Here is a 16093-nt window from a genome sequence, read left to right on the forward strand (position 1 = left end):
CCTGTTCAGCTTTTGCTGTTTGTTACCAGCCGTTGCTGGTCGTTTTGTTATTGGTGTGTTGGTGTATGAATCTCACCACTCGTTGCTATATTCCTTCTCTCAAGTATGTCCATTCTGCTTCAGGCATAGTTTTACCTACTGTATACTGGCTTTAGGAGGGGGCATAAAGGGGAGGATCCAGCACACCTAGTTGAAGAAATTTAAAGTGCACCAGCTCCTTTGGACCCCATCTGTACCCCATCGTATTAAGTGAACCCCCTGTATTATGGACTACGAGAAAAGGATTCACCGGTAGGTATCAAAATCCTATTACAGGTTGAGCATCCCTTATTCAAAATGCTTGGGACCAGAGGTATTTTGGATATCGGATTTTTCCGTATTTTGGAATAATTGCATACCATAATGAGATATCATGGTGATGGGACCCAAGTCTAAGCACAGAATGCATTTATGTTACATATACACCTTATACACACAGCCGGAAGGTAATTTTTGCCAATATTTTTTGTAACTTTGTGCATTGAACAAAGTGTATCTACATTCACACAATTCATTTATGTTTCATATACAGCTTATACACACAGCCTGAAGGTCATTTAATACAATATTTTTAATAACTTTGTGTATTAAACAAAGTTTGTGTACAATGAGCCATCAAAAAACAAAGGTTTCACTATCTCACTCAAAAATGTCCGTATTTCGGAATATTCCGTATTTCGGAATATTTGTATATGGGATACTCAACCTGTTTTTCCATATTCTAATAGGTGGGTTATACATAAAAATACGAAACCATCACTAGAATATTACATACCACCGATGTCTGCTGGCAGCTTGTAGCCGGTTAGTTTATCTGAGAAACAACCATATAATGCACTTAGAAAGTGCTTATATCCCGGATGTTGCCAGGCAACCACTAATGTGCACCAATAGTATGCTTGATGCCTCTCACAGTGGCTGTTAGCCAATTAAAGCTAGATGTGATTAAATACAGGAAGACGCCAGAGACACGTTCATAGTCTCCAGGCGTCCGATTTCCTCGATCACATGACCGCAAAGACACCCACGTGATGGACGGGCCGAGTAATAATCTATGGGCACCCAATTGCCGCGATCAAGTGACTGCGATGACGTCCACATAATGGACGCGCCGCATCACGTGACCACTGGCGTCATGCCATTCAATAGCAGTATGGCTGCTTGGACTTAGTAGTATGCCATACAGGAATGTAAACAATGGATGACATAGTCATGTGACAAACTGTCACATGTGAAAACCTCATAGTATAGTGGTTGCCCTAGCAACAACTTACTGTGTGTACTGTGTACACAATATAAGGGACTATGGCGATTTAATAGTATGTCCTAACATGTTGTATAAAATAAATCCCATAGACTATATAATACCTCAGGTTATACCTTTTACATAAACACACAGAAAATTAACATTTAAATCACAAAAACAGTAAAAGAACAAAAAGCCAATGCGTAATGAGACAAATGAAATTGGTCAAATAAACTAATTTCAAAATCATGGTTAAGACCATGTGGCTTCAGAGTTTTAAATTTATATATATGTCTCATTTCCGTTTTTGCAAGTTTAGTATCTCTGTCTCTATTTCTCCAATTATTTTTTACCTATGAATTTGCACCAAAACTCCTTAACCCCTTAATGGAACTAGCATGTTTCTCCTTAAAGTGTAACGAGAAAGAGTGATTCTCGTTACCCTTAATGATATTCCAAACATGCTCTGCCCATCTTAATTTTACTTGTCTTTTGATTTTGCCTATGTACAGTAAATTACATGTGCAAACAATCCCATAGACCACGTAATCAGTATGACAAGTAATAAAGTCACCAATTTTCATCTCTTTGTCCTTAAAGACAAATTCTCTGGACTTATTACTGGGGCAAGATTTGCACATCTTGCACTCACTGCAACGATAAAAACCTTTTGTTTCTTGGGAGTAACCGGGTCCCATCCATATGGAGGGCACTGGACACTATACTTTTTTAATATTAGGTGCTGTGCTATATGTAAACGTTGGTTTTTGGGGTGAGACTTTTTTTTTAAATCTCATCCTTTAGCAAGATATTCCAATTCTTCTTTACAATGCCCTCTAATTTCTTATTGTTTGTTAAATTGGGTATGAAAGGAGACTTGAAAATTGGTATTATTGTTTTTGTTTCCATTTTTATTGTCCCCCTTCAGTAGTGTTGCCCTGTCTACAGAAACTACTTCCTCAATAATTTGCTTGTGTTTGGTCTGTTCATATCCCTTCTCAACAAAATTATTCATCATCTGTTCTGCTTGTTCGTTGAATTTCTTATCATTAGAACAATTCCTCCGTAATCTCAACCGTTGCCCCTTGGGCACATTATTAAGCCAAAGGGGGGATTGATTGCTGTCTGAATTGATGTAAGTGTTGAAATCAGTAGGTTTGACATAATTACTGGTTACTATCCTACCATCAATTACTTCTATGTTGAGATCTAGGAAATGCACAGAAATTTTGCTTATAGCTAATGTCGGAGAAATACTTAGGTCATTGCAGTTAAGATATTGACAAAAATCATTGAGATCAGATTCATTTCTCCTCCATATAAAAATAATATTGTCGATATACCGCCACCACTGCACCAGGTTTGCACCTCAGCCATGCCCAGTCCATACATCTGAGTCTTCCCATCTGGACATGAGCAAGTTTGCATAGTTGTCCACAAACCTAGTGCCCATGGCGGTAACGACGAGTTGTTTATAAAATGAGCCATCAAAATTAAAGTAATGATTCTTAAGGATGAAAGAGATCCCATCCAAAATGAAATTGACCAATATCGCATCCATTTTATCCCGTTCTAATGTAGTTTTAATGGCATTTATGCCATCTTCATGGAAATAATCGTATACAGAGATGATACATCTGCAGTGGCGAAGTAGAAATCCTCCACCCACTATAATTCTGAAAGATGGTTAAGAATTTCCTTAGTATTCTTTAAATGGGATCTCTCCTTAATGACAAATGGTTGTAATTGGAAATCAATATATGCAGACAAACTTGAAGTGATCAAATTTGTTCCGGTCACAATAGGCCTGTCAATGATACATTTGTGTATCTTTAACAAAAGATAAAGTACTGGTACGGAAAAATTCTAATTAATTAAATATTGAGAACTGTCGGTATTAATAACCCCCCAAAAAACCTGTTGAACAATTAGATTTTCATATGCTTTAAAGATGTTTGTAGAGGGGTCACTTTTCAGTATTACATGTTACCCCATCATTAAGTTGGCGTAGACCCTCCTTTATATAGGCCTTTTTATCTGAAATAATTCCTCCCCCCTTATCTGCCTGTTTAATAATGATCTCCTGGTTCTCCTGTAGATTTTTAAGGATTCTCGCTCTTTTTTTTATTGAGGTTATTTACCCTGTTGGGTGCAATTTCCCTCAGGGAATTGAAATCCTCACGAACACTCTTTTGAAAAGTCTCTACAAAACAACCCCTATTGTGTGTGGGATACAAGATGGACTTTTTCTTAAAAGTTGAACCACCAACTGGGTTTTCTGGCTGTACTGTATCGTTGAAAAAATACATTTTACTGTGAGCCTTTCGAACAAACTTTTGTAAATCAATGTACAGATTAAGGGGTATATTTAATACCTGTCGGATCCTTTCGAGTATTCAGTGCCACGGCCAAACCCGACAGGTTTGGCCCGTTCCTGAGACTTTTTAAAGTTGGATTGACATTGTCAGAAACGGGGCTAAAACCTGTCGGGTTTGGCCACGCTTCCGACAATACACGCGGCTCGGCGGGTGAAGCCACCAATCGGTGTGTATTCCGAAAGGCTTCTGACAAGTCGGATTTCCCTACTTGTAGGAAAAAACGGGGCCCTAATGAATAGATCAGAACCCCTTCCGACCTAAATCTGTCGGACGCTGCCATCTTTCCGACAAGACGGCAGCTTCCGACACTTATTGAATACAGCCGTAAAATGGTTAACATCAAAATTTAAGTCCCTTCTTTAACACGAGATTCAATTTCACTGAGCATGTATTTGCTCAGATTGAATATTTTAATTCCCAATTCCTCACTTTCTCCAGAGGGTGAGATGTTAAAGGAGGGGGTTAGTGATAACATTCATTTTTTATTAACAATTGGTTTTTCACTTTTATTCTGTCTATTCTTTTTAGAATTCCCTCCTCTTTTTCCCCTTTTCCTATGTTTTCTTTCTTTGTTCTGTTTTAGCTATCACAGAGGGATTAAACATTAATGGTATCTCCTGTGGAAGTAAGTTCTCCCTAAAAAACTCTGGTTCCCTCCTCGATCATTTGTATGTCATACTGCCATTCAGTTTGGAGTGGAAAGTGGTTGTTTATTATTTTGACCACCCTCAAATCTCCTATTTGAAGGGCGTTGATTGTACGAATCCAATCTTTCCCTGTGGGACCACTGGTTGAAGTTGGATTCTTTTTTTGATGGACATATCTATTCATTCCCCTATTATTAAATGGTCTATTCCTATAGGGGGTATTATACTGTTTGTCTTTAGGTGGAAGGGTATTTTACTGATAAACAGGCCCAGATTGCGCAAAAGATTGCTTTATTTTGCGCCGCATGTGGTTGGGTTGGATTTTTGTCTCTACTTGCTCTGCAATTGGTGCCTCTCCATTATGTTCTTTAATGATTTTATCCCTTAAGAACTTCTTTTTCTTTTTATTCACTAATTCCCTTTCGTTTTATTTTATTTTATGCATTATACAACCCTCTAGTAGTTTGTAATCTTCCATATCTCTAAAAGGGCTAGCTAATAATTCCTAATGTGTGATTTGGTCTTCTAATTTTTTAATTTAATTTTGCCTTTTATGTAATATTAACTCTATCAATGAAAAGGAACAATTGGCGATAATCTGATCCCATTTGTTTTTAAATGATTCCGAGGTACTGGTGATAGAAGCTTTCTTTTTTTTTAAATTGCATATTTTTTATTGAAAGTTTTAAATGAACATCCCAAAAAGAATAATATGAAAAAAAAAAAAGTATACATATAAAACAAACAATACCGGCAGGTATAGTAAAGTATGCAGGATGCAAGCAGAAGTACGGTCAGACAGGAGACACAGAATACAACTGCAGTACACGTCTAATAGTACAGGATATACAATACGCCCCACATTATAGCAATAAGCAGAAAGAGTAAGAGCCCACAGGCGCCATGTGAGCTCACACATTGAGGATAAAATGATAAAATAAAATAAAAAAAGACTGACCCATGAGGCGTAGAAAAATACAAAAGTATTGGCACTGCAAACTATAGATAAAACACCTGCCTTAGTATACAGGGAAAAAAAAGATAAGAAATAATTAAAATCCTAAGACCTCTGCTGCTCATAGAGATAAAACAAAAATCCCTACAAAACAGAAAAAAAAACAAAAACCCCAAAACAAACCACCTCAAAACCCCCCACCCTGTATAGCCTATCCCCAACCTAGGTATACCTGGATCCCCAAACCCCCCACCCCCCATTAAACTACATGACCTAACTGTCTAACACCCCCCTCCCTCCCTTCCCTAATACCAGGATAAATGAAAAAATAATTGACTGGGGCAAATAAAAAAAAGAAGAAATATGGCCAAACAGTAAATAGAGTAGATCTCCCTCATATGAGAAATACAAATACAAAATTAATATGCAAATATTGAGATATGATAAGCGACCTGGAAATATAAGGAATAGTGCTGGTGGCACCTTACAGATACAACAGTATATATGGATATGTAACCCTTAAATAAGCGATGGTCAAATAAAACATATCTTAGAACCATCAAATAACGAAATTATATCAATGGTAAGACATACAAAAAACAGAATAGAACATAGTATTTAAGAAAGTATCAACAATAAAATGGAACACAGCCAAGGACCCGGTAACCAGTGAGGTATTATACAGACTTGGAAAGAAAGAAAATCAGTCCGGAGGATAAGCCCACTCTGGAATCAAGTCATTTAGCGGTACACGAGCAGTAGTCAGGAAGGTAGTGGAGCCAGCAACCATCCCGCACAGCATTAGCCAGATAGATAAGAGGATAGGCCACAGTTCCATGGTAAATGTAGAATGGAGAACCATCCGTCTCCCAAACATCACAACTAACTGCGAAATGATACAATACCGTTCTCCCCCATTATCAAGGAGGTCACACTGCGGAGCCTCAAAGAAAATTGCAATGGAGGTCCATACAGTCACCAACGATGAGACGGAGGCAGTCACCGACATCCCACGCGCCATCACCCACTGCAAATAACGGTGAATATGCGCAGGAAGAATCCGCAACTCCCCCATTTTGTTCACAATGCGTTCGTCGGAGGAACCTCCAGCATTAAGCATCGACTGTAGCGGAGTGGCAGGCACCACAGATACAAGCTCCCCCAAAGGTTCCGAGGGTAGCAGCACTGGCGGGCAGGTGGACCCCACAGGAGAACCAGTTACTGCAACAGTCTCTTCTCCAAACATATTAAGAACCCTTTGCTCAGATTCCGCGATAGCCTTCAGGATGATTGAGACCGATTGTCCAGAAATATGAACAGGATTAAACATGGCTGCAGGTGGAAGAAGCAGTATACTGTAGGAGCAAGAGGAAGATCCACTGGTAGAAAGGGAGCAGAGTTATACACACAGGAGCTCAGCTCATCCAAATAACGCAGGGGTGTGAGTCCAGCACATGTGTTCTAGAGGTGAGAGGGAGCCAGGCATACAGTGCTCTTCCCTGCACTATGGTTATAGTTAAAGCTCTGTCCCAAATTCACAGGGAGTGTTGTCTCTGTAATACTATGTGCTCAGGGGACAAGCAGTGGAATGTGTGCTGTGTATAATACAAGCTCACCAGCCCTGAGCAGTGGCACACTGGCCCCAGCAGCTGAGTGAGGGCAGAGCTGCAGCAGGAGAAACAGCCACACTGAGAGCAGAGTCTTCCTCAGGATCCAGTCACAGACTTCACCAGCCAGTAAGTTAGGACTCTTGGCACAGAGGATCCCCAAATTCACACTGCAGGAGCAGAGGGGGGTACTGCACTCTTGCAGAAATTTTCAGCCACAGAACACCAGGGAAACAGGAGATAGATCAGGATATTAGCAGGAGCTCTGGCAGGAAGCTGCCTACACCATGCTGTGTCAAGCCACGCCCCGATAGAAGCTTTCTTATCTATTTTTAACCTATGATCTGACTATCTGTATATTGGCCCTCTGAGTTGGTCGCTTACTAACTGTTTTTAGCAGCTGAGCAAACGCATAGTCGCCGCCCACGGGGGAGTGTATTTTTGCTTTGCAAGTGTGCGAATGCCTGTGCACCCGAGCTCTGCAAAAACATTTTGTGCAGTTTCAGAGTTGGTCTGAACTTACTCAGCCCTTGCGATCACTTCAGTCTCTTTTGTGTCGGAATTGACGTCACACACCCGCCCTCCAAATTCCCGGACACGCCTGCGTTTTCCCTACCACTCCCAGAAAACGGTCAGTTGACACCCATAAACGCCCTCTTTCTGTCAATCTTGCAATCGGCTGTGCGTATGGATTCTTCGTTAAATCCATAGCTCAGCAACGATACGCATTGTACCCGTACGACGCGCGTGCGCATTGCGGTGCATACGCAATAGAGACCTGATTGCAGCGCAGCGAAAATCGGCAGTGTGCGATCAACTCGGAATGACCCCCATTGTTCTAGTGTCACAATCTCCCACCAGATCCTGTTCTCTTTGATTAAAATATTTTCCAGCTCAGTCATTAGACCAGAGGTTCCCAAACTGTGTGCTGTGGCTCCCTGGGGTGCCTCGGGACACTTGCAGGGGTGCCCTGGGTTGGTGGTCCAGGACCAATTCAAGTCATTCATGGTCAATATAATAGGCAAAACCAGTGCTGGTGGATGCCAGTCATAAAATATGTGGCCAAACAGAAGCAAATCTTGTCCCTCACCACACAACTGACCCTAAGGATGACATATAAACGCGATCTACTTAATGTAATATTTCTTTCTAAATTTCTCAATAAGAAATTTATGGCCTAGGGGTGCCGTGAAAAAAATTCTGATATTCTAGGGTGCCGTGATTCAAAATAGTTTGGAAACCACTGCATTAGACCATCAAGGGTCTCGTCATCTGAAGTGGCTGGGTTTTGACAATTAGTACCAGAAAATGTATTTTCCAGTAACCTATTTCTGTAACTAATCAGATCTTCTCCATACTTTTCAGACGTTTTACTGCAAGTTTATCTCAACTTCTTCAATTCATCCCTTTCTTGTTCAGTAAAATTGGTCTGCCATATAATAATCCTAGGTCTTCCTCTCTCTGACATACAGTATGCAGTGAAAGCCGGAAAGTGCGCCGGAGACATGCCCCCCCACAGTGGTTGCAACTGCCAAGATCGAGAAGGGAAAAATTTGCAGCTTCACATGTCAGAAGTTTTAATATTATGGCTGATTGGTGTATTTCTAAGCATTGCATTGTTTACCTATGTAGCTGTGCCAAAACATTTCTTAGTCACAGTCTCAGTAAAGGCCCATACACACGGTGAGATTCGGGCTATGCCCGATTCTCACTATGCGACAGGGGCTAGGTCGGCACATAGTCAGTATCGCAAGCACACTCAGCATGTGCTTGCGATACTGACTTATGTGCAATTTTGGCTAAGTGTCAGTTTTGACTATCTCTTCTTCAGAGATAGTCAAAATTGACTTGCCTGCACAGTCTATCTATTCGGCATCGAATCGGGATCGCAAGGTGACTTTCACCTTGCAATCTGCACTAACTTTTCTTACGATTTTGACTATATAGTCAAAATCGTAAGAAAATATCTCACCGTGTGTACACACCATAATTGATGCATTATTTAAAATTCTAACCTTTTAAGGCGGGTATACACTAGACGATATTGTGAACGATGTGCCCGATTCCGACATACTGTATCGCTCACGATATCGTCTAGTGTGTATGCACTGTGTCGCTGACGATGCGTGCTTATGTGCTTTGTCGGTGACAACCTCCATCAGACCAAATGCAGCATTGCCACCGCTCCTATAACCCCCACGCACGCGCCAACGCTCTTCGTTGCCAGAATCCTCAGGTGTGTATGTCAGCTAATGAGCTAACTAATGAGATCTTGCTTGGTAAGTATCGTTTAATGTGTACCCAGCTTCAGTCTAAAAGCTGTTTCCTATGTACATCTTGAACTCCTCTGCATTGTTACTGCAGATTATTACACCATTATGGAGCTGACAATTGCATCTTAATAGACCACTTGATTGTTTCTTTGTCCTCTAAAATTATATTTCCTTAAATTCCTTTTAAATTTACCCTGAGCGTGATAACTGTAGGATCTCAGTACAAATATATGCCACTTCATTGCTGGTAGGGGGTTATGCATCTTTCTTTTTGATTGTTGCCACTCAGAGCCTCTATAACAGACCTTAGTCATGCACATAAATCCCTGCACAAATAGGGAGCGATTCTAGCTGCTATAGGGAGCTATTAACATCCTGTCTGACAGTAAATGTAATAATAAATACATGTAGAAAAATGAAATGGCTGTTACCCCAGACCACTTTGACTCCTTGGACGGCTCACTTTGATGATGTACCTACATTAATTACTACTTACAGATGGGTCCACGGTTATCTTGGCTAGTTTTCTGCGCCTAGGCACAACATGGTTTATTAACATAAACCCTTCATCTATTGTTCTCAGCTGCAATACAATACAGAGAGAACAATACAGCAGGGGATTAAGTCATTACAGCAGGGGATTAAGTCCGATTGCCCAGTCTCAGTTAATCCTATTAAAGGTCAAGATAAACATGGACCCATCTGTAGCTTCACCTCTCTTATACTTACCTCTTAAACAGCAGGCAACTCACACTGACTGGTCCCCCTTCCCTTCCTGTTATTCACCTCCCCTCTGTTACCCCACTTTGGCCCCCTTTCACCCCTTACTGTTATACCATTGTAGTCATATCGTCTGTTTAGGTTTTGACTGCACTGTTATTTTATCCAATATTTATCGATGTTTTGTTACAGTCACATTTTTGGCTTTTTATTTCTTCTGTTTTTGTATGCAAATTATTTTATCAATATTAACTGTTATGTAATATTGCTCTCTGTTTATATCTTAAAAACCCTCCCATAAAAAGGATTAAAAAAAATAAAAATGAAGTGGCTGTCCGTGAACTGCTGGACTTTTCTCATTTTCTATTTTCAGGCCCAGGTTGCCTTGGATAATGGCGAAGTCCCTGTTGGATGCCTCATGGTTCATGACAAACAGATTGTGGGACAAGGGAGAAATGAAGTAAATGAAACAAAGAATGTATGTTATCATGTTCAGAATCCATATACAACATGTGTTATGATATTTGATAAGATTACGCCTAGTACAGTATATAACATATTTGAATGCCAGCGTTTATTTCTGTGTCCGAGTTTACACTAGAATAATAATTAGCCTAAATAATTGAAGGTATTTGAAATGTGCTGTCATTTGTAGTTTCTAGGGGTATATTTACGGGTTTATAGAAGTGGAAATGTTGACCATAGCAACCAATTAGATTCTACTTATTTATCTAGCCCCTACTAGAAGATAATAGATAGAATCTGATTAGTAGCTATGGGTAACATCTCCACTTCTATAAACCCGCACTTTAGTCAAAATAGCCCCTACTCGGCCCTCTGCACTTATAGCTCTTCTGACTATGTGTGCCTTTCAGTGGTGCAAGTAGAAATATTTTCTTAGTGCTACTGAGTGTGCCGAAAAATGGGCGTGGTCACGTTTCATGAGGGGGCATGACCACATGACACTAGGGGTGTGGCCATACAGCATAGTCCCTTTTGCACTCTGGAGGCAAGGCTAGAAATATATAGTACTGCCTCCAGTATAATAGAAATATATTATAATGCCCCCAATTTAATAAAAATACATAGTAATCAGTGATCGCGCTGAGCCCAAAAAAAAAGTGGGTCCCACGGTCCCTCACTTTTAAACATTGGGGTCCTATCTGTCCTTTTCTGGGTCCCATCGGAATGAAGGTTCATATTAATCTTATTAATTATTCAAATATAAAAACAGACTTGATTTGGACACTACAAAAGTGTGAGGATGGGATGACAATGCTGCTGGGCTGTGTAACATGCAGGACACTCTGCCCCAGAGCTGTAACTAGACATTTCAGTGCCCTTTGGCAGAAAGTAAATTGGTGCTCCCCCTGCCACACTTTAACGGCGTGCACCAAAAATGTAGGGGCGTGGCTTCATGGGAAAGAGCATGGCCACATAACAGTACCAATTCACATTACACCACACAGGTAGAGCACATTATACACTTTGCACCGGGTAGAGCACGTTATACACTTTGCGCCAGGTAGAGCACGTTATACACTTTGCGCCGGGTGGAGCACGTTATTCACTTTGCGCCGGGTAGAGCACGTTATACACTTTGCGCCGGGTAGAGCACGTTAAACACTTTGCGCCGGGTAGAGCACGTTATACACTTTGCGCTGGGTAGAGCACGTTATACACTTTGCGCCGGGTACAGCACATTATACACTTTGCGCCGGGTACAGCACGTTATACACTTTGTACCGGGTATGGGGGGTAATTCTGAGTTGATCGCAGCAGGAACTTTGTTAGCAGTTGGGCAAAACCATGTGCACTGCAGGGGAGGCAGATATAACATGTGCAGAGAGAGATAGATTTGGTTGTGGTGAGTTCAATCTGCAATCTAAATTGCAGTGTAAAAATAAAGCAGCCAGTATTTACCCTGCACAGAAACAAAATAACCCACCCAAATCTAACTCTCTCAAATGCAAATGTTATATCTGCACCCCCCTGCAGTGCACATGGTTTTGCCCAACTGAAAAAAAAAATTCTGCTGCGATCAACTTGGAATTACCCCCATAGCACGTTAGGTACAGCACGTTATACACATTGCGCCAGGTACAGCACATTATACACATTACGCCGGGTACAGCGCGTTATGTACATTGCACCGGGTACAGCACGTTACCCACTTTGCGCCGGGTACAGCACGTTATACACATTGCGCCGGGTACATCAGTTATACACATTGCACCGGGTATAGCACGTTATACACATTGCGCCAGGTAGAGCACTTACAAGTTGCAGCCACCACCTCAGACCCCCAGTTTCCCTCCACCCCCAGATGCCGCGGGAACCCCCCTAGGCAAACCCAGCCACCACCCACTTCACTCACTGGCCCCGCACTCTCACCCTGTGTCCGGAGCTGAGGAGATGAGTGCAGTCAGTCAGCTGCTGCGCTGTAAAAAGCTACAGTTTGCTCTGCAGCAGCTTTCCGAAACCTCCATGGCTGCCCCCCTGCCGCGGTCCCTGACTAAAGCCCCGAGTGCAGCACTGCGGCTGCATCTGAAGAAATAAACTATCTGTGCAGCAGCAGCATGGATCGGACTTGCGGGGGGTAGGTACTCAGAGCACACACTACCATTTCCCCTACGTGCGCCAGTGCCCCCAGCCACCTCCCGCTGCATCTTCCCCGTTTTTGATCCCCGCGAACGGCTTCCTCTGCTGGCTCCTGTGGATGACCGATGTGGCAAAGCTTCATGCCCAGCCGGAGATGACAGCCTCCAGCCACGCACAGCGGGCTGGATGTTCCGGGTCCCGTACAGAGCAGAGAGGGGAAGGCGGGAGATCACGCTATCCATGGTCTCCTCCCCTTCCTCTGCCATTGGAGAGTTAAAGTGACTGACAGCACAGGACAGCGCTGCTGATTGGTCAGAGCGCGTCCTGTGGGACCCTGCGGTTTTTTTTTTTGGAGTCACCGCTGTCAGTTATCGAACACTGGTAATGCCCCCATTATAACAGGAATATATACTGTAGTAGTGCCCCCGGTATAATAGAAATATGTACTGTAGTAGTGTCCAACGTTACAATATAAATATATAGTAATGCCCCATAATAATAGACATATATAGTAGTTCCCACATTACAAAATAAATATATAGTAATGCCCCATAATAATAGACATATATAGTAGTGCCCACACAGTGTTCGCAAATACGCGCTATAGCGCGTATTTTACTCGGATCTGAGGGCGGGGACTCACTTTTCAAAATATGTGAGGGTCCCCGGTGACGCGCTCCGCTGCAGCCAACTCCTTGTAAACTGACGGCGCTTCTTACCCGTACAGAGCGGAGGTAGAGCCTTACCACTGGCAGTCTGGCGGTGCCCCCTCCCCCTCCTGGTCACGTGCAGCGGCTTCACACGGGGGCCGGGCAGAGAGAGAAGACGGCTCTGCGGCTGCTGTACGCTGTGCTGCGGGCGGGAGGTGACTCGCCAAGACCGTGAACTGCAGCTCCCTCCCAACCCGATATCTGCCTCCCTCTCGGCTGCCTCCAGTGTGCTCTCCCGCGATCTGTGTGAAGGAGAGCAGCAGTGGCCGGCCAGGAACCTCACCTCCAGCCCCTGCCGTGCTCTGCCACCATACTGCTGCCGTGAGAAGAGCGGGCTGCACCATTACCATCAGGTGTCCCCAGCATTCCTACGGATGCCCAGCTAGCGGGCCTGTGACAGGGGAGCCAGTTCCCGAGGTGGCTGCATTGGGTACACCCTCCCCCCCCCCCTTCAAACTTCTTCTCACTTCTTTTACCTGACGGAAGCAGCAGTGACAGCACAGGGCCCTGGTGCGGAAGGTACGTTCCCATATAGCAGGCGGCAGAGGGGGAGTGAGGTGCATGCATGGTAGCGGCACTGAGTCCTAGCTTTCATGTCCATGGGTATGTAACCGAGTTGATCACCTGGAGTAATCTGTGCTCTCTACAGTAGCTTTGTAGTAAGTGTGCCCCATGTACAGAGTCTTTAGTATATATTGCATTAAGGTATATGGTCTTCTCTACTGTGATGCGGCGTGCTCTACCTGATGCAATGTGTATAACTGCATGCTCTACCTGGTGCAATGTGTAGAACGACGTGCTCTACCTGGCGCAATGTGTAGAACTGCGTGCTCTACCTGGCGCATTGCGTATAACGTGCTCAACCTGGCGCATTGCGTATAACGTGCTCAACCTGGCGCATTGCGTATAACGTGCTCTACCTGGTGCATAGTGTATAACGTGCTCTACCTGGTGCAATGTGTAAAACGTGCTCTACCTGGTGCAATGTGTATAACGTGCTCTACCTGGCGCATTGCGTATAACGTGCTCTACCTGGCGCATTGCGTATAACGTGCTCTACCTGGTCACGCCACTTCCCCATGAAGCCATGCCCCTAAATTTTTGCGACGTGCCTGCGGCGCGCACCGCCTGTAGTTTCGAATCTGGGAGGTGGAGCTCCAATTCACTTTCTGCCAAAGGGCACCAAAATATCTAGTTACAGCTCTGGGGCAGAGTGTCCTGCATGCTACACAGGCCAGCAGCATTGTCACCCAATTCCCCCACCTTGCAACACTTTTGTAGTGTCCAAATAAGATTAATATTAATAAAAACCTTAATACCGATAGAACCCAGAAAAGAACCGGTAGGACCCCAATTTTTAAAAGTATGGGGTCCTTGGGACCCACTTTTTTTTGGGCTCAGCGCGATCACTGCCCACATTACAAAATAAATATATAGTAATGCCCCATAATAATAGACATATATAGTAGTGTCCCACATTACAAAATAAATATATAGTAATGCCCCCATAATAATAGAAATATATAGTAGTGTCCCACATTACAATATAAATATATAGTAATGCCCCATAATAATAGAAATATATAGTAGTGTTCCACATTACAATATAAATATATAGTAATGCCCCCATAATAATAGAAATATATAGTAATGCCCCCATAATAAGACATATATAGTAGTGTCCCACATTACAATAGAAATATATAGTAATGCCCCCATAATAATAGAAATATATAGTAATGCCCCCATAATAATAGAAGTATGTAGTAGTGTCCCACATTACAATAGAAATATATAGTAATGCCCCCATAATAATATAAGTATATAGTAGTGTCCCACATTACAATAGAAATATATAGTAATGCCCCCATAATAATAGAAATATATAGTAATGCCCCCATAATAAGACATATATAGTAGTGTCCCACATTACAATAGAAATATATAGTAATGCCCCCATAATAATAGAAATATATAGTAATGCCCCCATAATAATAGAAGTATGTAGTAGTGTCCCACATTACAATAGAAATATATAGTAATGCCCCCATAATAATATAAGTATACAGTAGTGTCCCACATTACAATAGAAATATATAGTACAGTAATGCCCCCATAATAATAGAAAAAAATAGTAATGCCCCCATAATAATAGAAGTATATAGTAGTGGCCCATAATAATATAAATATATAGTAATGCCCCCATAATAACAGAAATATATAGTACTGCCCTATAATAATATAAATATATAGTAATGACCCCATAATAAGACATATATAGTAGTGTCCCACATTAAAATAGAAATATATAGTAATGCCCCCATAATAATAGAAATATATAGTAATGACCCCATAATAATAGAAGTATATAGTAGTGTCCCACATTACAATATAAATATATACTAGTGTTCCACATTACAATATAAATATGTAGTACTGCCCCCATAATAATAGAAATATATAATAATGCCCCCATAATAATAGAAATATATAATTTTTAAAAGTGAGGGGTCCTTGGGACCCACTTTTTTGGGGGCTCAGCGCGATCACTGCCCACATTACAAAATAAATATATAGTAATGCCCCCATAATAATAGACATATATAGTAGTGTCCCACATTACAAAAGAAATATATAGTAATGCCCCCATAATAATAAAAATATATAGTAGTGTCCCACATTACAAAAAAAAATATAGTAATGCCCCCATAATAATAGACACATATAGTAATGCCCCCATGATAATAAAAATATATAGTAATGCCCCCATAACAATAGCAATATATAGTAATGCCCCCATAACTATAAAAATATATATATTAGAGTCCACATTATATTAAAAAATGAATTATCCCACACAGTGAAGCCAGTGACATGTCCAGCAGCCCAGCCTGTGAAGAACAAAAGCCGCTCAGTA

At 41.9% G+C, this 16093-nt stretch overlaps 1 protein-coding gene across 4 annotated transcripts in view; it reads left to right on the forward strand.

Annotated features, from left to right (window-relative positions):
- Positions 1–16093, forward strand: part of ADAT2 (adenosine deaminase tRNA specific 2) — a 118773-nt gene that overhangs the window by 39265 nt on the left and 63415 nt on the right. For 3 of the 4 annotated variants that reach the window (XM_063917483.1, XM_063917481.1, XM_063917482.1), the window contains exon 3: positions 10239–10343. In XM_063917483.1, coding sequence (XP_063773553.1) covers positions 10239–10343 — 105 coding nt within the window. The remainder of the gene's footprint in view (positions 1–10238; positions 10344–16093) is intronic. The other variant, XM_063917484.1, reaches the window with a different exon arrangement.

This window comes from Pseudophryne corroboree, chromosome 4 (genome assembly GCF_028390025.1).
Source record: "Pseudophryne corroboree isolate aPseCor3 chromosome 4, aPseCor3.hap2, whole genome shotgun sequence".
NCBI classification, from domain to species: Eukaryota; Metazoa; Chordata; class Amphibia; order Anura; family Myobatrachidae; genus Pseudophryne; species Pseudophryne corroboree.